Source organism: Pipistrellus hanaki (assembly GCF_964339955.1).
Source record: "Pipistrellus hanaki genome assembly, chromosome: 2".
In the NCBI taxonomy this organism is placed as follows: domain Eukaryota; kingdom Metazoa; phylum Chordata; class Mammalia; order Chiroptera; family Vespertilionidae; genus Pipistrellus; species Pipistrellus hanaki.
In genome coordinates this window covers 194,967,597-194,994,499 of record NC_140504.1, presented here as the reverse complement: position 1 = coordinate 194,994,499, position 26,903 = coordinate 194,967,597, and the positions used below count along the sequence as shown (strand labels likewise).

General features: G+C 47.9%; 1 protein-coding gene across 2 annotated transcripts in view; it reads right to left on the bottom strand.

Moving 5' to 3' along the window:
* The window catches only part of MTOR (mechanistic target of rapamycin kinase), a 103,518-nt gene that overhangs the window by 14,741 nt on the left and 61,874 nt on the right, over positions 1-26,903 (bottom strand). For both annotated transcript variants that reach the window (XM_084875269.1, XM_084875270.1), the window contains exons 29-44: positions 25,430-25,505; positions 22,198-22,337; positions 18,006-18,106; positions 15,846-15,961; positions 14,584-14,661; positions 14,293-14,400; positions 10,837-10,962; positions 10,607-10,738; positions 6,587-6,702; positions 5,329-5,446; positions 2,915-3,163; positions 2,212-2,312; positions 1,426-1,522; positions 1,036-1,134; positions 649-771; positions 283-465 (exon numbers count right to left, since the gene is read on the bottom strand). In XM_084875269.1, the coding sequence (XP_084731395.1) occupies positions 283-465; positions 649-771; positions 1,036-1,134; positions 1,426-1,522; positions 2,212-2,312; positions 2,915-3,163; positions 5,329-5,446; positions 6,587-6,702; positions 10,607-10,738; positions 10,837-10,962; positions 14,293-14,400; positions 14,584-14,661; positions 15,846-15,961; positions 18,006-18,106; positions 22,198-22,337; positions 25,430-25,505 (1,963 nt within the window). The remainder of the gene's footprint in view (positions 1-282; positions 466-648; positions 772-1,035; positions 1,135-1,425; positions 1,523-2,211; positions 2,313-2,914; positions 3,164-5,328; positions 5,447-6,586; positions 6,703-10,606; positions 10,739-10,836; positions 10,963-14,292; positions 14,401-14,583; positions 14,662-15,845; positions 15,962-18,005; positions 18,107-22,197; positions 22,338-25,429; positions 25,506-26,903) is intronic.

The following is a 26,903-nucleotide window of genomic DNA, read 5'->3' as shown; positions in this document are numbered from 1 at the left end:
CAGAGCACACTGGCTGGGAGGCAGCGGCATGGACGGCTTACAGTCCCGGAGCTGCCAATTTCAGGATGGCTTGTTAGGTAAAGTAAGATCACGTAATGGAGCTTGTGGTTTTCCACTTAAAATTTTGGGAGGGTTTATCATTTAATGACAATTAAATTTCTGGTGATTTTATATCCTGTGACCTCTGACACAGTACATTTTATTTAAGTCAGTGGAAAGGCTAAGGGAAAGGGGTCTGACAAAGGCTTTGGGCCGTGTCTGTCAGGCTTTGCTACCCCGTACCTGGTTAAAGGATGTCTCCTTCAGAGTCTGGGGTCCCCGTTCCATCATCGCGTGTAGGGGCTCCAGCACCTCAAACATGCCTTTCACGTTCCTCTCCCCAAAGTACAAACGAGAAGCTTCTTCCAGGCCTTCGTGCCACATCTCATGCCACAGGATGGCCACTCGAATCAGCTCCTCACTCACCTGGATCCCAGAGGGGAGGAGAGAAGACCAAGGATAAATTAAACTCAGAATGCCTTGGAGAAATAGGTGCTCTTTCTGGCAGCCAGAGGGAGCACGCAGCACCGTCAGAGGAGGATAAACAACAGCTCAAGCCCTCTGGCCCGGCGACCAGGTCAGTGGAAGCCCGCACTGCTCCGGACTCACCATCATGGCCTGCTGCACCAGGGTGTTACTGTGCTCGCACATGTTCTTCAGGATCTTGTTGGCTGCGTTGTGACGGGCTGTGGTGGTAGACTTAGAAGCCACAGTCAGTGGGTAGATGAGGGCCTGAAGCAAACAGAGAGGAATATGTGCAAACATGTGTGAAAGGAGCCTGACACCAACTTTAAGGAGGAGGACAAAAGGAACTGTATGACCCTGATGCTCGTTGGAGTACCAGGGGGGCCATCGCTCTCTGAAAAAGGCTGCTGGGTCTGCAGGACGGGAGCCGGCCCCATTTCCCCACTGTCTCTGGAGCGGCTTTAGGGGAGGCTGAGCACCAAAGCAAAAGGCAGCTGTCAGATGAGCAACTTGCCTAAGGTCTCCACATACCTGGGGGTGGTACCGACCGATGTCTGTGAGAAGCTGGTGAATGAGGCGGCCCACCAAGGGCCTGGGCGTATCAATTCTTGCAATGAGCTGAGGTATAACCTGTTATTAAAAAAGACACAGTTATGCAGCATGTGAGACATGGAAACAACTCTGGGCAAGGACTAGCTCGTCACTTGGTTTGATAGATTCTGTTGGGCACTGAAAGGGTTCATTCCCTTCAGTTCTCTAAAAGAAACTAATGAAAATATGAAGTCTCGACCTTGGGACTGATCCCTACTTCCTCACCACTGTATACCGCAGGCCACCTGCTACTCCCCACACTGCTCGGCTCTAAGAGGAGATGGAGGAGTGAGAGTTCACCCATGCTCACCTGTAACCAAGTGTCCTCACCTGTAACCACGTGTCGATCTGGATGGCTTTCACCCCTTCCACTAAGGCTTCATTTACATCTGGCCAGTGACCATAATCAAACCATAAGGTGAGGACTCTGGAAAGGAAAAACGAGAACGTCACAGGAAATTGTTTCCCGGCGTGTCTGTTTCTCACCTTTAAGACTGAGAGAATTGGCAGGGCTTCAAATCAGTGGCTCTCCACGGTGTTTGCTCTCAGGACCACTGCGAGTGGGTGGGTGGTGGAGGCCGCAGTGTTCCACTAACACCACAGGATCATCCCAAGTGAAAAATCATTTCATTCAGATAAGGTGGAGGGATCACCATGGTACGAGCTCAGAAATCTAACAGGCCCATGGGCAACCCAGGGATAATCTTTGCACAGGTAGAAAGTCGCCTAGACACCAGTGGCACTGCAGAAACCTGATGCTTAGCCGGCTGGATATCCCAAAACAAAAGGAGGCCGCCCTTGTTACCTACAGCCCTGGACTGGCTGGTCCATGCCATTCATTTAGCCTCAGAGTTGGCTTTAAAAGCTGAGGGGTTTTCACCAATATTGCAACTAAGAGGCGAGTTGCTTCTTCTCTGTGTAACAAACCACAGGAAAACTCCTCAGGCCCCTTCTCCTCCTTAATCTTTGCAGGTTTCACCCACAGGGGTGGGGCCTGGTCAGCGGTTACTCTCGGATGTACTGATTGGGGTGGGGAAGGGAAGGAGCACTTTAGGAATAACTTCTGTGTTCTGCCATTCCCATGGCCTACCAGTTTCCGCTTCCCGTCCCTGATACCTGAGAGTATCCTGGAGGTTGTTGCCTCGTGACAAGGAGATAGAACGGAAGAAGCCCTGGACGGCGGGGACAGTGTACATCAAGAGGGTTTTGGATAGATCCTGTAGAAACACAGGTGTTAGTGATACTCTTGTCTCAGCTTTCTCATCTGTAAAATGGGCGAAAGCAGACTTAACTGTACCCACCTCCAAGAGTGGCAGTGAGGAATAAGTCAGGTAATGCATAAAAAGCCTTTAAATCGGTACCTGGCACATAGCAAGCACTCAATAATAAATAGCAGTGATGTCATAACTGTTATTATCTTGGGGTCATGGTGGCTTCCTGAGCAGGGTGGCAGAGGAGGCGGGCTGAATCTCTGAACGGCCCAGGGTATACTCTGAACTGACAGCCCAGACAGAGGAGGGTCCCGCCAGGGTGGCCTCAGAGTGGACCGGCAGATGTGCACGGCCACCCATACACACAGGTCAGGGCCTGGGGAGGATGAGCTCATGCACGGGAAGGAGGACAAGGAACTCGTTCTTCGGCTCGGGGCTATGTCAGCTCCCCAGACACAGTGTGCACACGAAAGCTCCATCGATGCCGCATGGCAAATAAGCAAAGCTTTCTAGCTCCATCTGGCACTTTGGAGGAAAGCCTCAGATTCCTATAAGCCCAGGCATGTGTTCACTCAGAGACGGTTCCTGGGGGAGGAAGGGCTGGGTACCTCAGCGACCTTCTTCTGCAGAGGAGAGGGGGTAGGGCTGTTCTCGCTGCTCTCAGCCTCGCTCTCGCTGTTGCTGCCCTCAGTGCTGGTGGCGGTGGTGGTGGCAGCTGCCGTGCTGGAGGCAGTGGTCGTGTTGGTGATGTTGGCACCGCTGGCGTGACGCAGCTTCTTCTTCTCGTCTCGGGCTTGGTTCTGATGTTTGTAGTGGAGCACAGCTTCAAAGTTCATCACTGCCCACGCGTGCCAGGCCTGGGTGGGGCAGAGTGGGGACAGACATGGGCTGTGACCAACAGCAGCGGAGGGGGCTTGGGCATCAAGGGCTGAGAGCCTGAGGACAAAGATGAGGAGGCGCTGTGACTGCCCTTCCTCATTGGTCAGTGGAGCAAAACTTCAACTCAGTTCGATGTGGCTCACTCATGTGTGGCACCTACTGTGTCTGGCACTGTGGTGAGTGCTGTGGGGGAAGGGCATCTGAGAGAAGCAAGCTCTGGTCCTGATCAGGGACCTTCTAATCTAGTAGGGGGCTCTCGCACAAACCTGAAGACAGGCAGAATGTGACAGGGGCAATGAGAGATGGACAATGGGAATGCCAGGGACAGGCCTGGTGAGCTTCAGAGGGATCTGGGGTAGTCTTGCGCAGCCTTTGATGGGCAAGGAGAGAACAAGCGAGAGCAGTGGTCAGGACTTCCTGCCGGGGAAAGAACAGGGACAAAGATGCAGGTGGGGCCAGCACAGGAAACAGAAACTGGTGTGACTGAAGCTTAGGGTGTGTGCAGGACAGTGGTAATGGGAAGGCTAGCCAAGTGGCGGGGTCAGATCACGGAGGGGTTGGCATAGCAGGCTCAGGAGGTCCATTTCATTCTGCAGGAGACGGAGCTTTACTTTGGCACCAGTGCATACACCAGATGATTTCAAAGGACACAGGTTCAGGGCAGTGATGGTGATGGCCTTCACCAGCTCATGTGACAGTGGGAAAAGGAACACATTCAGAGCACCGGGACATTGTGGAGGGTGAATTTTGCTCATCCTCCAGCTCTCACACCAGGCAGCTCAATGGCTGTTTGTGGGAACCCCAATGCTTATTGGATAAGTAATTATTTAATTTCCTTAAAGGAGGAACCAATCACACCTGAGGTTTGGGCCGCAGTGATGCTATGGCACAGCACTGAGTGGTGCAGGAAGCATGAGGCAGAGTTGGATTGGGCACCTAGTAAATTCGCAATCAGACTTTCTAAATAATCATGAAATTCCTTTGTGTTCCTTGCTAAAACCTTCCTTTAATAAAACCGTGTCCATTTCTTCTCCTAAGCGGAGAGACTGATCATAACTGAACTTTATTTGATTAGTAGGAATTCAAAATGACCCAGGTTCAGTTTTCCACATCCTCATTTATTCAATAAATAGCTCTTGTATATCTACTATGCACCAGGCCCTGAGCTGGGGGACAGGGTGACAAGACAGAGCAGTCCCTGCAAGCACAAAGGACTACACGATGGATGGAGAAGACAGCATAAACCCATACTACGCAGGAAAAAACTAAAATTTCTAGAAGCGTTGTTTTTTTCCGTGTGATTTCCCCCCCCTAAAAGTTGAGTAAAGCAAAGTCATATGGTTAGGAGACAGCACAAATTAGTACGGTTCCAGATATTTAAGGATTTTCTGGATTTATTTTTCCAGCCCTGGACTGAAGCTGTCCTAGAGTAATTATGCAGATAGCATGAAATGGCCATTTTTAAATAAAGTTAAGATTTTTGTTTTAGATGTTTCTGTGATCTTCAGATACAAGTTTAGAGCGGGGGGGGGGGGGGAGAGAGCGTTAATTCACAAAGTGTTAGCAGGTTAAGAAGATACTGGAAAGAAATCAGTGACATCTGCTACACCAAGGAGCTATTACCAGAAGGCCCCTCAATGTACACTTCCAAGAACTGCTCCTCTATTGTCAGTCGTATCTTTTATGCATTTCCCAATTCTGTTTATCTTCCTGAAAACTTTCCTACAGCATAACAGGATGTTACCCAGAGCTTTCCAATAAAAACAGAGAAAGTGAAGTTCTTAGATGAAGAGCAGGCAGGAATGGAAGTCAGAAAGGAGCTGGGAAGGAACAGATGACGCAAGGGAAGTCAAAGTTCCAGAGATTACCCATGTGTCCAGATGCTCCTAGGAAAACAATCAGCTAAGGGGCTGGAAGACAGCACCCATGTGTGTAACAAAGGTGTAATAAATCTTTCTCAAATAAAAAAATCCATCTTTCTACATCGATTATACTTCGAAGGGGCCTGACAGACCGGCTCCCGGCACTCAAAGAAGCAGAGCAGCTGCCAGCCATGAGCACGAAGGAGCACCGCAGGCTGTCGGGTGCTGGGGTGCCATCTGGAGAAGGCCGGGATGGGGCCCCGCGCCCTGCGTCAGGTTACCTTGTACCAGCTGCGGTCGTGCTCTGTGGCGGCGCTGTAGTACTGCAGGACTTTGGGGATTGTGCTCTCGTTGATGCCTTGGAGGTTCAGCTGCCACTCCCCAAGTTTTAGGAAACACCTGGAAACAGAGAAACAAGCCCCTTCAAGTTGCTCCCAAGGAGGAGTTATGGTGGAGAGCACTACAGCCTTTCTGAGGTTACACTTGCTCTCAGGAAGCAACATGATAGTACCAACAGAATTGCAAACTACACGGATGAGAAAAGATGGGCGTTTGGAGATAAATTTTATGGTATTAGAGGCCTGGTGCACTGATTCGTGCACTGGTGGGGTCCCCTAGCCTGTGGGGATTGGGCCGAAACCAGCTCTCCAACATCCCCCAAGGGGCCTCTGATTGCAAGAGGGTGGTTCTTGGGTGATGCACCCTGGAGTTGGGCTCCCTCCTCTCTTGTTCTGGGTGGGCCAGCCAAGAACCACAGCTGCCAAGTCACCGCAGCTCAGCAGCTCCTGCATGGAGTGTCTGTGTGCAGTGGTCAGTGTGCATCAAAGCTACTGGTCAGCTGGATGAAGGGTTGGCTGATTGCTTAGGCTTTTATATATATAGATCTTTTCTTCTTGACCTTTATATCCTTCAATGCTAGCTTAAACCAGGGATCAGGGACAGATTTGTATGGACCTATTTTTCCCAAATCCAATTTTGTGGGTGTCGGCAGTGAGAGTAATTTTCTTATTGCTGAATGCCATATGGCTTGTCCCTCACTTTCCCTACTCCTCCATTCTTCACAGTGACAATATTCACAGCTAGCATTTACTGACTGCCACTCTATTCCAGGTACTGCTACAAATGCTTGACAACGTATTCTCTTCATTAATCCTCACACCACTTAACTCCACCCTAGAAAAATAGGAACTCTCACCATCCCCTTTTTATATGATGAGGAACTGGAGGCACAGAGAGGTTAAGAAACTTAGCTGAAGTCACACATCAAATCTGGCATTTGAAAACAAGGAGTCTCTCTCTGAAGCCTGACGCCTAGGAGGGGAACGACACCTGGGTGCTCTGGGGCTGCTGAATCCTGTGGAAAGAAGTAGCAGAGGCTTGGGAGCAGCACAACTTGATGGCTGCCTGGGACCCCTCCAGGTAATGGTGAGAGATGTAAGCAAGTGGCTGCCCAAGGAGCCTCGAACATTCCCCTTGCTGCAGAGGCTGCTGGCATGGCAGGGCTGGGGTGTGACTGGTGTTGGCCAGTGGGGACCTCACCGGGCCATGAGCTTGTGCAGCTCCTGCTTGTGCTGCTGGTCCTCGGTAGCGATGGCGTGCTGGGCCCGCTGCTGCATGGTCTCAACAAAGTGCTGCATGTGCTGGAAGGCATCGATCTGCAGCAGGACAAAGGCACAGGGAGCCACTTGGCACGGGGCCCAACCTCATGGGCGGTGTAACAGGCATGTGAGCCCACCCCTCTCTACACGGAGCACCCTGAACGTAGGGTAAGAACTTATTCGACAGAGGACCAGCAGGGCATGCTGCTGGGAGATGGCTGGGCTTTTCAGGCAGATTCGTATTTTTTCAATCCAAGTCTCAGCTCTCCTTTGCCAACTGTAATTACTACTTTAATAAGCCTTGGAAAAGCTACTTGCCTGGCTACCCGAAATAACAATTCATATGAAGTAATTTGAAATAACTGCCTACTTCACTATCAACATATTGCCCTGGGGGAAATTAGGCTTAGGGGGAATTATTTTAGCTAGTAAAATTTTAGTATTTGCTTAAAACACCGTGGTATCTTGGACACTCCAGCAGAGAAAAAAATACAGTTGAAAAAATCTGACTGAATCCTCAGTACCCAAATCAGAACCCAGAGACAGGTGAACCCTCCGTGCATCCACGGGGAGAAGGTCACTAGCTAAGCAGACACCCAGTTAAACAGGGTGGCTTCGTAGAAGTATCTTCAGAACATGCTCAAGCAGCAAAATCTTTTTATGCAATGGGATTTCATGCCAAGAGAGCAGGGAGCTTTTGAGTTAGAACAGAAATTCCTGGTAAACAGGAAAACAGACATTAGGGACAGGTAGCCGAACTAGGGAAGAATAGAAAGCCAGAGATCTGGGAGTAAGTTACAAGCCATCTGTATAAGCCCACCACATCCAGACACACAGCATCTTGATAAATTGGGTCCACACATGAGCCCACAAATGAAAAAAGATGGTGAAAGTTCAATCTACTAGCGTAGGGAGGAGACCCAGTGTGTGGGAATGTAAAAAACAGGCTATGTGTTCTTGGCTGCAAAAGAGGAGGGAAAAGAATAAACACTTCAAATAAACAAGGTCAGAATGGTCTTATAGTAAATCATATGAGTCTTCTTTAAAAAAAAAAAAAAAAAAAAAAAAAAGGAAACATGTCAGTGATGATGGCTTGAAGGAAAATGAAACTCCCTGGCTTGGGGGCCGGGGCCAACCTCAGATACTTTTCACCATAAGGAAGTACTTGGCGTTCATTTAAGAGTTAGGGCTGGCACACCTCCCTCGCAAGTTGGACTGCGTCCACCTGGACCTACTTTTTGTTTTTGTTCTTTTTTTCCCCCCCCACAGTTCACCCGTGCCCTGGCCTCTTTCTTTTCCTCTACCTGAATAAAATTTGCTTTGTTCTCACTCCAATTTGTCCTTGAGATCTTTCCTGGGCGAATCAAGATCCTGGAGGTCACCTGATATGGAAAAGGTCCCGGGGCAGGGCCAGTCTCCGGTGTGGGAATAGTTGGGTAACAAGATGAGGCACTTAGTACTCGTGTGCTTGGGAATAATGGATCAACCATAACTCCTGACTATGAATTCATATATTGGCCTCCAACCTATGGTTCCAGCCTATAGGAAACACACCATTTAAGAAGTATGTGTGATGGGCCATGTGTCAGGCACTTTACCTGAGCTTGCATAATGACCTCTTAAGCAGGAAGACTGGAAACCTGACTGAAAAGATTCAAAAATAAAAAAATAAAAATGAAAGAGGAGCTAGGGCTAACCCAGAGCCAGAATGAGTGACAAACTCTTTATCGGGCAGTGGATCCGTGCATGAGGACAGGGCAGACACACATGTTCCAAAAGCTGACGAGACACCCGTTTCCCTCAGACGGCTGCCTTCGCAGAGTCCTAGCACTCACCACTGGCTCTGAAAAATGAACTACATTAGCATCCCACAGCTGGGAAGTGAAAAAATGTTCCTTTAGGTTCCTTTCTACACTGACCATATTGGGAAGAAAAAACAAAGAATTGGGAGACAGTGCTGAAAAGGTCAGTCACTACAAGGTGGCATCACTCGTGTGACTAGGTGCACATCCAGCGGTGAGAACTGAACTGGGAACCGGTGCCAGATGTGTTCAGAGCCCATGGTTGACACGCTGTTTGGGAGATGAGACAAGGTGCTGAGCAAAAATACTCTGCCCACCTGCGTGAGGATGCTCTGGAGCGGCTGGGTGTCAGTTTGGATCTGAAGCCCAATATGAAATTCAGTGAGTTTGTCCCATGTGGGAGAATCTAATATCTCTACTTTGTGGCATGGAGGCAACTTATTTGCAAGGAATTAAAAATGCTTTCTTTTCTCCACTCCAGGAACTGAGGAGGAAAATAATGATTCTTTCTCCTTACAGATACAGAACTGTCACTTGGAAGGGGCTTCTCTCAGGTCCAAGTTTAAGCTGGGCCTGGTATTCCTGGTTCTTGACGCCTGCGGGTTTCTGGGCAAGACAATAGACATTTCAAGAAAGGGCACCCTGTTGCTAAATTCTGTGAAGCATTTTGACTGAGAAAACACTACATTCATACACCGGTGCCTGACGCTTTCTGCAGAACAGGGCTGCTCTTCCCCAGACATCTGCATCTGCCTTAGGCCAGGCAGAGAGAGTCCTTGTTTACAGGCGGGAAGTGAAGCCCACAGAAGACAGGTCCTTGTTCAATACACAGTTATTCAGAAGGCAGTCTTCTTTGGGTACTCCTGAACTCTTATGAAGATGTTACATCTCTAGTTCTGGGCTTGAGGTCCAAGTTCCTAACTTTAAATAGGTTTCTAAATTTTATCCATGTGGTTTTATGGTCTCCCACCAGAACTTGGGTTCTTAATTTGGAGAAGTTGGGCTGTGGTCCTAAGTTGAAAGAAGCCACTCCCTGATTGATATATTAGCCAAAGGCTCCTTCTGCCTGCCTTCGGCAAGACATTCAAAGACTTGGAGGCTACACCTTAGGAAAGAAACCAGACTACATTCAGATCCAGCACATTCTGCTTTTCCCATTTGCCCGGAGGAAGGTCAGGCTTTGAATGAGAACTGCTTTGGCTTGGGAGGCTTACAGAGCCTGAAAAAACAGAAACCCAAAGAACAACAACAGAAAACAAAAGGCAACTTGGGCCATTACTATTGAAGTGAACCCCAAAGACTCAGTGCCTGGGTGCAGGACTGTCCACCCGACTCTGGGTGACTGACACAGTCACAGGGTCAACAAGCCACAAAAGAAGTCAATTTCTAGACCCGGTCCAAGGATCTCCCACGTACGCCTTGGGCAGAGACACGCCTGCGGTTTACCAGCTCTCTGGCAGCCACGGCTCTGGTGGCTGCTCCACATTCCTTTCTCACCGCAGGCCCCACTGTGGGCCCCGCCTGCTCCACAGGAGGAGGCTGCAGGAGCCACAGCACGTACTCACTCTGCCTCCAGGGCCTACTTTCTGTTCATCATCATCCCCACGCAGGAAGACTGCTTAATAGAAACTACAGCCACGCCCTCCCCGCTCCCCACTTTCATCCCCCAGGCACATCCATCTCCCAAGGACTGTCCGTACATCAAGCAGGAGGAATCCTGCACTGGCTGCAGGATGACTTTCCAGTCCCCACTGGCTTCAGCATCACACGCTGGGTGCTTTTGAATCCCCAAATGCTGACAGGAAAGGAGACAAGCGGTCTGAAGCACCAAACTGGTCTTGTGAAAGCTCGTGAGTGTTTCACAAACATGCTGCTCTTCTGGATACTGAACGAATCATCTTGTCTGAGGGATAGAAAGTGTGCTTTTTCTGTGTTCCAGCACATTCCGCTTGCTAATATAACTGTGATTAAATCACTGGCTTGGTCAATGGTATATAGGCATCTCCCTGAATAGGATTTACTTTTTGAAATCAGGCCAAATAGCTGCCCAGGAGGAGCAAGTCCCTGACACAATGGTGTGGACGCCATTGAGGCGGCAGTGAGGCGGAGCCCGTGAGCCTGCTGGAGGACATGGCCCGTGGTGAGGATCAGATACAGACCTTGCGAGCACTCTTCCACATGTTTTTCATGTAGGCGTAGGTCACCTGAGGGTGAACTGTTGGCAGAGGATGGTCCAGCTGCCGAGACGGATCAACTCCCAGGAGCAACACCAAGGTTTTATGAGCAAGAGCCTTAAAAAACAAGAGAGGTCAGGGTATAAACAGAACCGGACCAAGCGTGCCATGCCTCCCTTGGCTTCCCCCATCCCAGGGAGGGCGGGGTTACTCACTAGCCTGCCACTCTTGCCACACAGACTTGCATACTTGAGCCAGGTCCTCATGTCCTCATGCGGGCTGACCACAAGGGACCGCACCATCAGGATCTTCTGCCAGTCCTCCACAATGCGCTGGCAGCCCTGGAACATTCAGAAGTGAGGATTACATGTGTCCTCACTCAAACCCCTTCCCCCCAAACAACAGCGAGATTCACCCTGAAACAGAAAGAGATTCATTTTATAATCTGAACTTTCTCAAGTGACAGGTACTGTGATTGAAACCCCTCTCTGGGACTCCTCAAAATTCGAGAAGCAGAGAACAGGGACTCGGGAACGTGAATCCTGACTCTTTCACTTAGTATCTATGTGACTTTGGACAGGTTACTGAACGTTCTGTGACTTACCTGTAAAATGGGATATAGTAAACAGTACCGGATTCATAGGGCTACAGAGAAGGTTAATGGACTTAAATTATTTCAGTTTCTTTTCTGAATTATAAATATATTGTTAACTTTTTTCTTTGCTTTAGTCTCTCTAGTTAAAGATGACTATCGCTGACAAAGAAATTAAATTTAAAATGTGTCATTCAAAGTCCAAAAACCTGAGAATAAAAAGAACTGTGAGTAATTAAAATTTCACATGGTGTTGTTTACAAGTTGGTAGCACTTATACCTCTGGTTATTAAAGCCTAAACTGGCACTAGGACTTTTGTCCTTGCTTATGTTTACAGTTTTTCCTCTTCCCGCCCCTCCCCCCATGTTTTTATTGATTTCAGAGAGCGGGAGGGAGAGGGAGAGATAGAAACATCAATGTCTCCTGCACGCCCGACATTGAGGATTGAGCCCGCAACATGGGCACATGCCCTAACCAGGAATCGAACCATGATCTGGTTCATAGGTTGATGCTCAACCACTGAGCCATGCTGGCCCGGCAAAAGTCTTTCCTCTTCATTTTTGTTTGTCTCAGACTGAAAACTATACATATAAGGGAAGTGCCTCATTCATTCTCACATATATATTTTTTTAAATTAAAAAAGTGTCTTAATCATTATCAAGCTAAGCTAATTTTATATCCAAAGACTTTGAAAGTGAAAAGAGCTTCTCCTTTTACACTTCACTGATAAATAGTCAGACTACCATTAGGAGAGATGAAGAGATGGGTTTTTGAGATCTACCAGTTCACCAGTGAATTCCATGAAGCCAAATGAGCTGTTCGCCATGGAAATATGTCTAAAAGTCTGGGAGCAATGATGGCAGGCTTTTCAATGTGACAAACAGGACACAGGCTGAGCCCAAATAAAGAACCCAAGGCAAGAAGAGACCCAGTGCCACTAGGGCTGACCTCTCGCACTGCCCCAAGGGAGATGCTGGCTGGGGATTTCAATGTAGATGACTTGTGCTCAACATGACCATCTCCCAGCCTGGGCAGTTGGCTCAGTGTTTTGATAGCAAGCCATCCACAAAAGCCAAATTTCTAACCACAGATTTAAAGCTTTATTTTCAGGCCTTGAACCATTATCTTTCTATCCCTTTAGAAACAAGTGATTTGGAAAGTTAGAAAAACAGGAAAATGTATACTGAGTAAGTGTTTTGGTGACTCGTCACCATCTGCTCGTTTCTCCCAGATGTGGAAATGATTTGGCCCTGGTGAGCCAAAAAATGTCCTGCTGTGCTGAGATTGGAATGGTGAAGGCTTAAGACGATGATGATATCTTGGACACAGTAAAATCAGACATGGGTCTCCCCGCCCCAAGTCTCATTTAGTCCACTCCCCTTCCAAATCTCTCACTGGATCAAGTCCCGCTGTTCACAGGGCACATCCACCAGATCTCTGGTTTGGAAACTCTTTGCCCCATTACAGGCACTTAAGAAGGCAGGGTGTGTACCAGTCAAGTGGGCAATGCTTGCTCTGTGCAGCCCTTTTCTGGTATCCAACAGACAATTTTCCATCAAAACATTCACTGGGCATTTCATAATTGCTAATAAAACATGTGAAGGAACTACATGTGCTCGCTTCAAAGCATAAATGACTACTATATTCACAGGCGATCTCCTGCCCGCTTCTCTTTCCTCTCCTGTGGAATGTGCCCTGAGCTGCTCAGGCAGGAATGCAGCCTGCAGTCAAAAGGCTCTGTCACAGCCTCCTGGAAGCCTGGAAGCACAACCCGGATTGACCAAATTCTGAAGACAGAATCTGGCATTAGGTGTGCACTGGGCCAAGAGGAAACAGTTTACAACTGAGGAGGTTGAATATGACAAGCAGGGGGACAATGGCTTCTGAAGCGGGAAAGGCTGTCTTTGCCGATGGACTTCCCCTCCTACCTGCTCAAGGCATGGGAGAACTGCCCTTTCCGAGAACACTGAAGACTGCTGAGCCGAAAGCAGTTTGGCTCAGTGGATAGAGCGTCAGTCTGCGGACTGAAGGGTCCCAGGTTCGATTCTGGTCAAAGGCATGTACTTTGGTTGCGGGCACATCCCCAATAGGGGGTGTGCAGGAGACAGCTGATCGATGTTTCTCTCTCATCGATGTTTCTAACTCTCTCTCTCTCTCTCTTCCTCTCTGTAAAAAAAAAAAAAAAAAAAAAGATTGCTGAATCCCAGACCTGGAACCGATAATTCCACATGCTAACATGATCAGAATGCATGATGAAAACACTGACAGAGGACATGGAAAAGCTTCTCTAGGACGGGACACTTCTGTGAAAAAGTCTGACTAGAGATCATGGGATGACGATGACCTGAGGAACTGTACCCGACAGGCCCTGGTCAATGAGAACATCAGGCAACGCCACGGGAAGAGCTGGATGCAGGTGCCCAGCGACTGGGCTTAGAGTTGTGGTGGTCACTGCTGGCCACCCACTGGGATCATCTGGGTAGGCTAAGGAGATGCTACTCCTGGTCTATCCCCAGAAGTTTGGATTTATTTGGTCTGGGAAGTAGCCTGGGTGTCTGAATTCCTAAAAGCTCTCCAGCTCACATTATTGTGCAGCTAAAACTGAGAGCCACTGATTTTGAGGTGAAGTTTCTCAACCAGTGACCTTAAGTGCTACTTATTAAAGACATTTTCTTCGCCTGGCTGGCATGGATCAGAGGTTGAGTGTCGATCTATGAATCTGAGGTCATGGATCAATTCCTGGTCAGGGCATGGAATGCCCAGGTTGCAGGCTCCATCCCCAATGTGGGGCATGCAGGAGGCATCTGATCAGTGATTCTCTCTCATCATTGATGTTTCTCTATCATTCTCCCTCCCTCTCCCTTACTCTCTGAAATCAATAAAATAAAATAAAATAAAATAAAATAAACAACTTAAAAAAAAAGACATTTTCTCCTATTCCCAGAGAAGAATAAAAGGAGGCTGGAACGCGGTAGTCCTCATAGCTAAAGGCTCAGGTGAAAAGCCTTTGAGTGCTTCGAAGCAAACAAGCCTGTGAGGAGGGCGGGCTAGCCGCGTAGGGCTTTCTACCAGGCTCACCTGCAGCCGCTCCCACCAGATCTGGCGGATGATCTCGCGTCGCTCGGGGACGAGCTTGTACTGGATAACCTCCTCCAGCTCGGACAGCATATGGCAAGAAACCATGGCCTGACGAAAGCAAATCACATTCCAACTGAGCACTACATGCACATCCAAAAGGCAGGCTTCACTTCAGTCACTCCTGGTGCAGGGTATCTGCTGAGAACACGCAGGCATGTGCTCAGCAGCCAGCGAGTCCTCAGCAGCCCACTCTGAAAGAAGAGCTGACTGGGCCTCTAAAACGATACTCACCCCGTACGCCCGACTGTAGCTCTCTCCCGCCATAGCAGTTAGCTCAGCATCCAGCAGGTCCCTGGCTTTGTCGATGCACTAGGAGAGAAACAGGGAGCCCCTGGAATTGAGTGCTGGTCTTGGGAGCTAAGGGTAGTGCTGTTATTGTCAGGCTTTTCAACAAGCTGCAGAAGTTACCTGTCTTGCTTCAATTCCAATGATAAAGAGAAAAATTCACCAAAGAAGGGAAGAAACCTCTTCCTAGAGCTGAATGGCAAGAGAAGAGTACTGGTTTCTTGGAAAAGGCAGAAATGTATGGCAGCCAAAGGCTTACCATCTATGATGACACCCCAAATCTTGGGTAACGAGGGAGGGGAAACGTATGATTAGAATCACCATGCTCTTGCATATCAAGAGGACAATGTGGGTCACGTTTGTGAAAATGGAGTGTGCAAACACGCACATGGTTTGGGGTGGGGTGGGTCATCTCTGGCTGAGAAGCATCTGTCCTCATGAGAGTGCCTCTGACATTGGGAGGAGAATGCCCAGCCTCTTCATGTAGACACAGGCCTTTGGGCCAGTGACTGGATGGCCCACGTCTCAGTTCTTGTCACTAAATCAAGGCCCCAGAGACGGCCAAGGGACTGTATTGCAGCCTCCTCCGTTTCTCCAGTTAAAAACCCATCATGCGGAGCTTTTCCTTGTTTGAATGTTTAAGGTTAATTACTACATCCATCCTTTAACTGCTCAGGTCATTTACCCGAGCACCTCATTCAAGACAGCCCCCGGTGCCCACAGGGTGGATGTGATTACTTCATTATGTCATTCTGCAAGGCAGCACAGGGCTTTCAAATAAAGCATTGGCTTTTCTGGAAGGTCACCAACGTGCCACACCGCTACAGAACCAGGAGAAACCTGTGACTGATTTCGGCTGCAGAGGGGGATGGCTGAGGAAACAGACAGTTTCTCTCTACGACAAGGACCGCCAAGGCAAGGTGGTAAGAAGGATGCAGTGATGGAACTGCATCCAAGAAGCTAACTCCAAAAGCGATGAAATGGTCCCTTCCGGAACACACTTGTCCCCCTCTCAGGGAAAGTGGCCCCGGCTAATGTGCTGGCAGTCTGCTTCTTCTGAGTGTTGTGCTCTCTGAGCTCACTGAGCCGGACTCCAGAGCTGAAGGGCGGCGGCCTGTTTGCACGGGCACCGTGTGCCTAGGAACTGACAGGCCACACAAAATTACCTTGTCTTTGCTAGATGGTCTGAGTACACATGTGGTTTTTACCTGCTGTGCCAAGGAGAAGAGGTCCTGATGTAGTGCCAGCACGGCTCTGTAAAATGCCCCATCGTGGGTGTCCCGAGGGATCATACAGGTGTATTCCTCCATGCTGTCCCATTGACCTACACACACACACACACACACACACACACACACAAACACACACACGCACACACACAGTGGGGGGAAGAGAAGCATTAGGGTGGCCAACTTCCTAGGCTAAAGGCAGCATCTCAAAGAGACCCTGTCATTGTTACTTGCATTTAGCTTGAGGTTCAAACAAGACAAACTTGAGCCTGCTCTATCAAAATCCTCCAGAGAACCCTCTACACTCTGAGGCTGAGCAAGCCACACCCACAAACAAAGCCACGTCCGTCTTCTGAACACAGGACTCCACGCTGCCCCAGGGAGCTCCATGAAAGATGGGCGGAACGGCCCGAGTGCGAAGCCCGCATGACAAGAGGGTTTGATGCAGTACCTCGTTCACCTGGAGGACCCGCTCAGGTCTCTCTGGGTGAGATGGAATGGCTTTGTCCTCACTAGTGAAGCCTCTCCCACTTCAACGGTACATTGGAAACCACATTTTCCCCTTAACAGCTGAAAATGGCCATCAACAGGACAGGGGGGCAGGATTAGACACATAGTTTGCCTGTCTCACTCTGGCAGCACCTTTGCCTCGGGAGGGAGGAGATAAATAGAAAGATGGGCTAGGTCATGGCACAGTAGCCTGTGTCGTGGCCGAGTGGGAAAATGGCTGCAGCCAGGAATGCAGCCGGAATGGCTTCCCCTGGCGGGGTGAGCGTGCATCGAATGCCAGGAGTTCCAAGACCATCTGCAGAAAAGATATCAGCTTCGTTAGCTGCAAACTGCGGGGCTGCCAATTTCATAAGGCATTTTCCTGCCTTTCCCTCCAGCCCAGTAGCTCATCCATCCTCTATGCCTCTGGGTAAAAGCAAAATAGCAAACAATGACTCCTCAGGAAGTAATTGATTTTTGAAAAATGCTTTGGATCCAGCCCAGAGCTCATGAAAGGAAAGGCTATAAGCTCTGTGACTCCAGAGGGATGGAACGGGGGCGGAAGGTTATGTAACCTTCCTCAGGACTTGACGGGTGAAGCTCTTCTCCTGCAACATCCTATGGATCCTTCCCCTCTCGTTAATGTCTCTGGAACCGACACTGGCAATCCTCTCAACTGGGGGTTGAGGTCAGAAACCTATAGTTTGTGGGGGTTAAAAGGAAACCTCTGCTTTAAAATATATATATATTTTAAATGTATTTTATTGATATTTTACAGAGAGGAAGGGAGAGAGATAGAGAGCTAGAAATGTCGATGAGAGAGAAACATCGACCAGCTGCCTCTTGCACACCCACTACCGGGGATGTGCCCGCAACCAATGTACATGCCCCTGACCGGAATCGGACCGGGACCTTTCAGTTCGCAGACCAACGCTCTACCACTGAGCCAAACTGGTTTCGGCTGCTTTAAAATATTTAAAGAATGGGAGTAAGGCAGGCAGCAAGGAGGAGAAGGGAGAAAACAAAATTGTTAAAATGTTTATAATTGTTAGAGATAGTGAAAGGCATATGGGGGCTCATTATATGATCGTCTTCACTTTTGTACTGGTCTATGTTGGGAAAGTTAAGAAGTAAAAGGAGACAGACAGCTATCTTCTCTCTTTGTTCCTGCTTGGGTTAAAGACACGGTGGGTGGAGCTCCAGCAGCTGTACTGGATTGTGAGGTAGACTGAACACAGAGGCCCCATGCAAAGCAGAAATATGGAAAAAGGCTAACGACAATGGAGACAGAATACTAGTCTGGGAATTCCTACCTTGGGGTTTCTTTAACAAGAGAGAAAATAAACCAGAAACTTGTTTAAAGCAAAAGGCAAACCCAAAACCAAACCAATACACCTCACTAAATTATCTGAATTTTGATGCTTGCTCACTGCTTTCCTTGGCTTCCCCGTGCAAAGCCATTTTTACCCAAGTCTAACAAGTTAGCCAAAACCATCCGGTAGGAACAGATGTAAAAAACAGAGGTGCACAGACTGTTTGACACCTTTGCAGATCTGACATCCTACCTACAGCTGCAGTACCTGCTTTCCGATGTGAGCACCCAGCCTCTCTCTGCCCGCACTGACTAGGTGCCTCTGAGGGAAGCCTTACCTAAACCCCATGCAGCTGCAGCAGCCATCCGGGCCATCTTGGCTTGGGTCTCATCATTAACCAGGGTCCACTTTTCACAGCACTGCTGGTGGAGCTGCCCCCTGGAGGAAAAGAATTATACACTTGAGTTAACCAAAATCATCTCTGTAACTCGCTGTTCTTTTTGCCTGTTGGGTTAGCTGGCGGCCACAGAGGAATCGGATGATAGGGACCTGCCTTGAACCAGGAGTCTTTAAATAAAAAGCACTTTCAACTGGGTCACATGACAGAGAAGTGACTGGCAATTTGTTGTTCTTATGGCCTGGTACGCATAATTTATCTGACAGTGAGTTTATCGAAGATAGAGACCATGTCTAACTTGATGCGATGTGAGATGTCCTGAACATCTGGCCCCTTCATAAATATTAAATACCCTCTCTCGCATGCCAATGCACTCCAGCTCATTCCCTTTGGCAGGCCTAGAGAGAAAGCAATCTGAAGAGACACATCTGGACATTCATTTTTAGCTCAAAGCTATAGGGAGAACTGGCTCTTTGAAGTATTATACCAATGGCTGCAGGCTGAAATGAAACTCAAATGAAATCGATCTGCACCGAAGAAGAAGGCTCTTCAATGGTCATAGGTAGACGCTGCTTATTCTCAGAAGTTTGCACAATTACCATGAGTGTGGCTAAAGACTATGAGGTATTGAGATTATGAGTAATGCTCAACAAACTCTGGTACTCATCCCCCCCCCCCCCAAAAAAAAAATAAAAGCAGAAGTTTATTTAGAAAGTCTAAAAGTGAGCCAGCTGGGCTGCGTGGGCTCAGGAAACGAATTACAGAGGCAAAAGAAGGGCCCTTGGAGCTTAGGGGAGAGAGAGAGAACAAAGGCACATGCCTTGATGGAAGATGCAGGGATAGAATCCAAAGCTTGTTGTCACAAACAGTTCAGCATCCCTCTAGCCTTTTGTAAGGGTATCTACCCCTTTCTGAGCAGAGAGCCTAAGGGTTAACTTTGCTTTTCATGTAGAGGCAGGGAGCAAGCTCAGTGTGAAACACTATGAATGTTATCCCAGGAGACCAGGCAGGAAGCAGTGCATGAGCAGCATCCTGGGAAGGGGGCCCTGACAGTGGACACAGGCGCCGCCTTCAAAGCTGCGGCTGTGTCAACAATTGTCAGAACTCTACCCAGGGAGGTGGGGTTCCTCTCCCACAGTATTTGTTAAAGTAAGCATGAAAAAGAAAAAAAGAATGCAGAATATACGAGTCCTAAATCTCAAAGGCAGTGGAGGGGGGGAGGGGAGGGACGGGGGCGGGGGGGGGAGAGAACAAAATCAAATTAATGAAAAATGTGAGACTGTGTGTGGGGAAAACATGAGGATCTGCTTTCTCACTGCGCACGAGGGAGGAATAGGTAAAGGCTTCATCCTAGGACTTTGACTTTCCTACCAGTAGAGCAGCAGCAAACTTAGAACATCTAAGTGATTGGCTGACTCCAAATAACCTGTTCTCAAGGCTCCAGAGGCCATCTAAGGCAAAGTGTGGTGAGGGGGTTTACCGAGGCTCACTTTGGCTGCAGCTGTGGCTGAGTGCATTATGGGGCTGGAGGCTGACTCCTGTAGTTCAGCTTCCTAGAGACAGATGAATATGGGCACAAAGGTAGGGGCTTAGCTCAGTGGTAGCCCTAGATCATTCTAACTCTAGTGAACACCTGCCTCAGACATGTTCAGGATATATACTCGAAGCAAAAGCAATTTAAAAATTATACTCTAACTGAACTGACTGAATAAACCACGTAAGGAATCTTCATATAATCAGGAAAAGAATTCTGCTTCTTCATCTCTTTTAAAAATCTTTTAGTCTGCTGCATTCTTAAATCCCTTGGTCAGCATCACTGCCACTTATACTTTATAGGTGATTATAAAACTGGAAAGAACCCAAGAGGTCCGAGGTAAATGGGACTGAGTACTGCGGTGTCAGGAGACCTGGATCACAGGGCTCTTGGGAGACCGCAGGCTGGCTGTGCCAACTTCTAAGATGCTCAGTCTCCCAACTGTCACATAGGTGGACTAGAGAAAATTGATCTAAGATCTCTTCTCATATATCCAAGCTGTTCATACTTAACCCATCTAAGGAAAGTCGTTGTCTTTAATTTAGAAAAGGTGGGAGGGGAAGGAACCAGGAAAGATTTCAAAGGAGGAAAAGGTAGACCTTGGATGATGAGGCAGGATTTCAAAAACAAGGCAAAGGAGCAGAAGAAAATGTAGGCAATTCAGGAAACAGAAGGAACAAATGCAGAGAAAAAATTCTGTGGGGTTTGGAGAAGAGCAAATAGTTTGGCCAGAGCACAGATTCTGAGGCATAGGTCACTGAGAAATGGGCTGAAGAAGTGGGCTGAGATTACAACGCAAAAGACTTTGATGTGAGGTTGTGACATTTATACTAAACTAGTGCATAAGCGGGGGAGGGATGAGGGAGTTCCCTCAGCCCAGGCTGCACGCTCTCCAATCAGGGACCCCTGTAAGGTGACCAGATCCCGCTAAAGCCACCTCCTAAACATTTCTGGATCCAGCCCTTCTCCATTCCCACTGCTTCATCTTTCCCTGTTTGCCACCATCATCTCTCCTCTTGGACAGCCTCTGAACTTGTCTTACTATCTCCATGGCATTCTTTTAATCATCTTCAATTTGCCCCTAACGGGTCTTTTTATAAAATAAACCTGTCAATTATGGCTCTTCAAATATTTGGATAGCTGCCCAGTAGCTCTTAGGTTAAAGCCCCAATGCCTAACTTGGCCTATACGTCACACACACATGCTACGGTCCCTGCCTACTTCTTCTGCTCACCTTTTACCTCTTTCCCCATCACAACTGACCTTCCAGCCATACTGAACTTTCAGAACCTTGAATCTACATTGCTTGCTCTTCCTCACTGCACAGGTCCAAGTAGGTTATCACTCCCAACTGGAAGCTTTCTTGAACCTTCCACAGTTCCCTGGACTTCCCTGTGTAACTGTATTCACGCTGCATTACAACAGCCTGGTAGTCTGCTCCAGGGGCCTGGCATAGATGCTGGCAAAGAAAAAGTGCTCAATACTTACTGGCTGAATGAACGAATGGAGGACCATTCTATGTCCAACAGAAGATCAGATAATCTGCTCATGAGGAAAAGTGGTATGGCATTTTAACTATTTAAAACTGTAGTTAAACTATTTAATGACTGGAGTATGGCATCTTTTTTTTTAATTAAAAAAATATGTATATTTTATTGATTTTTTACAGAGAGGAAGAGAGAGGGATAGAGAGAGAAACATCGATGAGAGAGAATCATCGATCAGCTGCCTCTTGCACACCCCCTACTGGTGATGTGCCCGCAACCAAGGTACAGGCCCTTGACCGGAATCGAACCTGGGACCTTTCAGGCTGTAGGCCAACGCTCTATCCACTGAGCCAAACCGGTTTTGGGTTGTTTTTTTATTATTTAAAAAAAACTGCACTTGATGCTAAACAACAGATGAAAACCATTTTTTCTTCACCGTCTCCATAAATTCCCCAAAGCAAGACGTAGGCAAGTGTTCTCAACTGAGCACCGCTGTTGCTTTTTCCTAGAACTCCTTTTCCCTCTCCCCTCTCTCCTTCACCTGCCTCCCAACCTCGGCCCTTCCTCCAGAGGGAACTGCATGATTAGCCTTCGGGTCTTGTAAAGTCGAGAGCTCATACCATGGCCACCTTCGCTCAGGCGTTAGTAACTATCTGTTATGTGTTTGGCTGGCCCACCTCACAACGGAGGCCTTGTTTTCTGTCTTTTTTACACCCGGAGCCTGGCCTGGGGCTGGCCATGTAAGCAAGCATTCAGGAAAGTCGAAGCACCTGAAGAGGCGGCCATTTGTTTTTTCCTAAACTCACTGGCAAGTGCTAACAAAGAAGACCTATGTGGTCTTCATCAGTCAGTCAAGGTCAAGAGGCAGATGGAAGGAGCAGGAGCAGATCCAGAGCACAACCCAAGCCTGTCCTGTCCCAGAGCATGATAAAGTCTAAGTTTTTGTTTGTTTGTTTGTTTTTTTAAAGAACCCTTTTTCTATTTAGCACTGAGACAGAACAGAGACAGAAATATTCATGGGAAAATACCAAAGGAAGCAAACTTAGAGAACTCTGTTTGGGGGACAGGACTTCTCCAGCAGCCACTGGGCCATCACCCCGCTGCAGCTCACCATTCCCCCAGGGCCTCGAGGCAGCGCATGCGGCCCAGCATCAGCTCCGGGTCATCCTTGTTGGTGTCCATTTTCTTATCATAGGCCACAAGGGCGTCCTCCCACTCGTGCAGTTTCTCATACCAGGTGGCCTGGATCTCCTGCCAAGTGGAAAAGAAGGACTATGGTGAGGCCTGGGGAACAAGAGGGCCACGGTTTTCATCCACATTCTCTCCTAAGGTGCTGTGCTGTACGGATGACACTTCCCCTATCACAGTATGTGTTGGCCTTGATTGAAAAGAACTTGAGAATGTCTGAGGTATGCTGGGTGATGATAGGAATGTTGGTTCTTGGCACACCGATGGAATGAACGATCCTGGGATAATCAGAGTAGATGTCAGGTCATGTCCTCCCCATCATTTCCTGCCCAGATACAGAAGCCACCAGAATGCCAGTGTGCAGGGATAGGAGGACAGGAGGAACCATCTGGGACAGCAGGAAGCCCCGAAGAGAGCTCCTGCAGGTGCCAAGGCCTTGATCTGCTGGAGTGCTGATGGCGGCCACATGGCAGGGATGGCAGCTGCTTGCTTGCTGGGGCCAGAAAGTCAGGCCACATCTGCATACTTGCTGGAGGAAAACAGCTCACTTTTTAAAGGCTTTTGATTCACTGCATCTCTTCACGCATTTTTAAATTTCCAGGAAATAATTTAAAATACAATATAATAGTACCACTTAAAATTCTTTGGAAAACCTTTCCCCCTCTTCCTCAAGTCCCCCATCCAACGTTCCCTCCTGCTCAGTGCTTGGCAGCTTCAGCAGTGTCAGGGCCAAAGGGTGGATTCCAGCACTGGCAGATGGTGTGCCACGCTGAACGCAGTGTCAGCCATGTGAGGAGAGGTGCTGCAGACTGTGGCTCTCTAAATGATCAGGGGGCTGTTTTCTGTCTCAGTCTGCCCTCCATCTGCCCTCCACTCAGTTTGTTTTCTGGGCTTCATCACCAGCTTAGTGAGTGACTATTTCTCTACCAGACCAGGGCAGTGGCTCCCCAGGGATTTCTTTAACAACCGTATGATTCTGCAGTGGAATTTATATGATATAATGCACGGCCCATATTAGTTCCCCCTATTGCCCTTCTCTCCTTTCTAAATAAAACGGATATTTGAGTACCATGTACACTCATGGCAACTCTTCTAAGCTCGCTGAAAGGGTCTTTTCTTTTTGAACCCCTGTAAGAAGGTCATTTCCATTTTAGGCCATTAACTTGTACTTCCTCTTTTATTTCAGACGAGATCGGGCGCATTCAGGGTGGTATGGCCGTAGACCCCCTCGTTTATTTCAGCAGGCAATCCCCTCTGCTGCTCCCGAACTAATCCTGCTTCCACCACAGCCTTTTCTCCAATGTCAGTGGATGGTGGGGTTCCCAAAATGGCAGGTAACACTACCTAAGCTTCATTTTCCAAGCCTGTTTCGAATGTGCCTCAACATGAAAGAGAAAACTCACAGAGAAAGAGTGACTGCAAAGACAGTGAGAAATTAAAAAACTCTTAAATTAAAAAGTAACACTGAAGGATTTCCTGTTTTGCATTTCTATACGGGATGGAAAAGCAAGGAAGGGCTAATGACTAATGAGTGGCATGCACAGTATGAACAAGCAGAAAATAGAGGAAGCGGCATATGGAGCGGGTCAGGTAGGGGGCAGGATATTTTGAAGTGCAATAGATTGCAGAAACTATAAGGTTTAAGCAATGAATCACAAAATTCTAATGAGATTGCTGTTACATAAATTGTGCTGAGAAAGCACAGGCTCTGCCAAGAAAAAGCAAACCATTGTCAAGTTTAATATGATTCAGCTACCTACATATAACGGAAAACCAACCATGGGTTTAGCGGTAATCCTGAAGCTAATGGACACCTTTAGGAGCTGCAGACAGAGGGACTTTCATGCAAGGCTGGCATTCTCAGCCACTGGGGTAAAAACCATCTGTTGGGGATCACCCGAATACCAGGTGACTGTGGCATCCTGGTTTCAAACTGGCACTCACTGTGGTCTAGAGCTCTAAGGCTATCAAAGAAGAGTACATCTTTGTCTGGGTGGACTGCCTAAGTGCCCTCTGAGCCAACTTTCTTCCCTCTGCAAACAAGGACGGTGGCATGGATGGAGGAGACACAGTCCTTTTTGTTTTGTCATCTGGAGAGATGCTTTCTTAGTTCAGTTACAGATCTATGCTCAACACAGCAAAATATTCCCATAATGGGTTCGTTCCTTGTGTGTAGCAAAAGCCTGGGAAGTAGTCACAATTTTCTTTATTCTAACATACTGGGCTCGTGATTAAAGCAAACCAGAGTAAGTGACCTACACTACTAATGCAGGGTTATCAAATATATGCACCCAGAACGGCCTGACCTTCCAGGAAGTCAATGCTAAGCTGATTAAGTCGATGCTTTATATATGGTTAGGAAGTTACCAAAGCACCCTCCCAGGACCACAGAGAGTAATGGAAACACTTTAATATTGGTAGGGCAAAGATGGCAGGAGAGAAGAAGCTATGTAAGCAATAATGAAATGGAACAATCACTCAATATCAGGTATAAATTATAGTATATTTTTTTCTGGAGAATTGGCCATGGTTTTTTTCTGATGTACTGAGTGTTAACTGTGGGCCAGTGGCAATGCCGCTGCCACAGATGACACAAAGATAAATCAGGTCAGGCTTAAACTCCTGGGCTCTGATGCCAGACTGCCCAGGTTCAAGTACGCGGTTCTGCCTTTGATCCCTTCTCTCAGCTCATGCGAGGTTGTTATCCTGTCGAGACCATAGTCTCATCTGTAAAATGGGATAACAACAATACCTACTCATGAAGCTGTTGTGAGGACTGAATTAGATGAAGTATAGAAAGCACTCAGCAAATGGGTAGGCGCATGCTAAGAGTTTGATAAATCTGTCTTTGGGTTCTGTGTTCACTTTGAATAGAGTTCATATAGCCACTGTCTCCTTCATCCTTAAGGTATAGGTGTAGGTGTAGGTGTAGGTGTAGGTGTAGGTGTAGGTGTAGGTGAAGGTATAGGTATAGGTATAGGTATAGGTATAGGTATAGGTATAGGTATAGGTATAGGTATAGATATAGGTAAGTTACATCAGACTGTTACCAATAAGAAAAATGACAAGGAGAGTAACTTTCTCAAGGTCGTGGCCAAGTGCATCCCCAGCCAGGTTGCCACCTCTTACTTTTCTAAAAGGAATGAGGCACTTACCAGCTCTCCGAAGTGCTTCATGGCATATTCCAACACCCCGGCAGCGGCCTCTGGCTGCTGTAGCTTATTATTAATGCTGGGAAAACAAAAGGATGAGGTGGTTACACTCAAAATGTCAGAGCGTGGGAGGTGTGGGGTCTTTTGTGGGCAGGTGGCTCACCAGCATGTTGGGGACAATGTCTTGAGGATGCAGAGAATCAATTGCTATTGCCCCTCAGAAAGCTCAGCCTGAATGATTTCATCTTGATCGCATACTCATTGTGGGGGGCACAGTTGGTGGACAGGACGCTTGCCTGCTCAACCCTTCTTCCGTCAGGCAGCACATGTCTGCCTTTTAACAACTAGCCACTCTGGATCCAAAATTGTCCCTGTTGTACAGCAGAACCAGGCGAGGTATCTTTGAACTTTTAACTCTTACTTCTTTCCCGCAGTTGCCTTCAGTAATAAGAATAACCAAATAGCCGAGACCAGTTTGGCTCAGTGGTAGAGTGTCGGTCTGCGGACTGAAAGGTCCCAGGTTTGATTCCGGTCAAGGGCATGTACCTTGGTTGCGGGCACATCCCCAGTAGGAGGTGTGTAAGAGGCAGCTGATCGATAATTCTCTCTCATCAATGTTTCTAACTCTCTATTCCTCTCTCTTCCTCTCTGTAAAAAATCCATAAAATATATTTAAAAAAAAAAGAATAATCAAAATAGATCAAAATCACTGGGCTCTGTGGGCAACACAGAAATGACAGTGAGGCTGGGTCACCCACGTCAATGACAGCAAATCCGGGGACTGTGGCTGTGCAGCCACCTTGCCTGCTCCCCTGGCATCTCGTCTCCTCCGAGTTCAGATGCCCCCTCACCTACTTCTGCAGCAGGCTGCGAAGGAACCACATCCAGCGATACCTGCCTGGTCTCTGGCAGAGAGACGGCTTTCACCGACACCACCCTTCTTTGTTGGTGTCACCTGCGGGCAACAGGGACTGGAGGACTGTGACTATACTGGGGCAACTAGCAGTAATGCAGGAAGGCCTGGGGGCTGGAGTCAGTTCAGCAGAGGCTGCAAATGGTCCTGAAAGCAGGGGAGCGCAGGACTTAGACCATGTTCCAGTGGGAACCTATGTAAGAGGGTGAGCAGCAGCCGACATAACACTAACCCCAAGCTTGAGTTATGAAAGGAAGTTAGGAGGGAAGGCACAGGCTGGAGCAAGTCAAGGACAATATGGTTATATCTGTTCACAGGTAGGGAGCAAAATGTGACAGACAACGTGGAAGTCTAGACTGGTTTAACAAGCAACAATCCAGTTTACTGCCCTGAGTACAAACTATTTGACTCAAATTCATTTTTAAGTGGTTTTGGGAAATTCCAGGTTTTCGGTCCAATGTGGTAATATGGTAAGAGATTACTGTTATAAATATTATTATTCTTTTCTTTTCTTTTAATGGAACGGGTCACGAATTTGCGTGTCATCCTCGCACAGGGGGCATG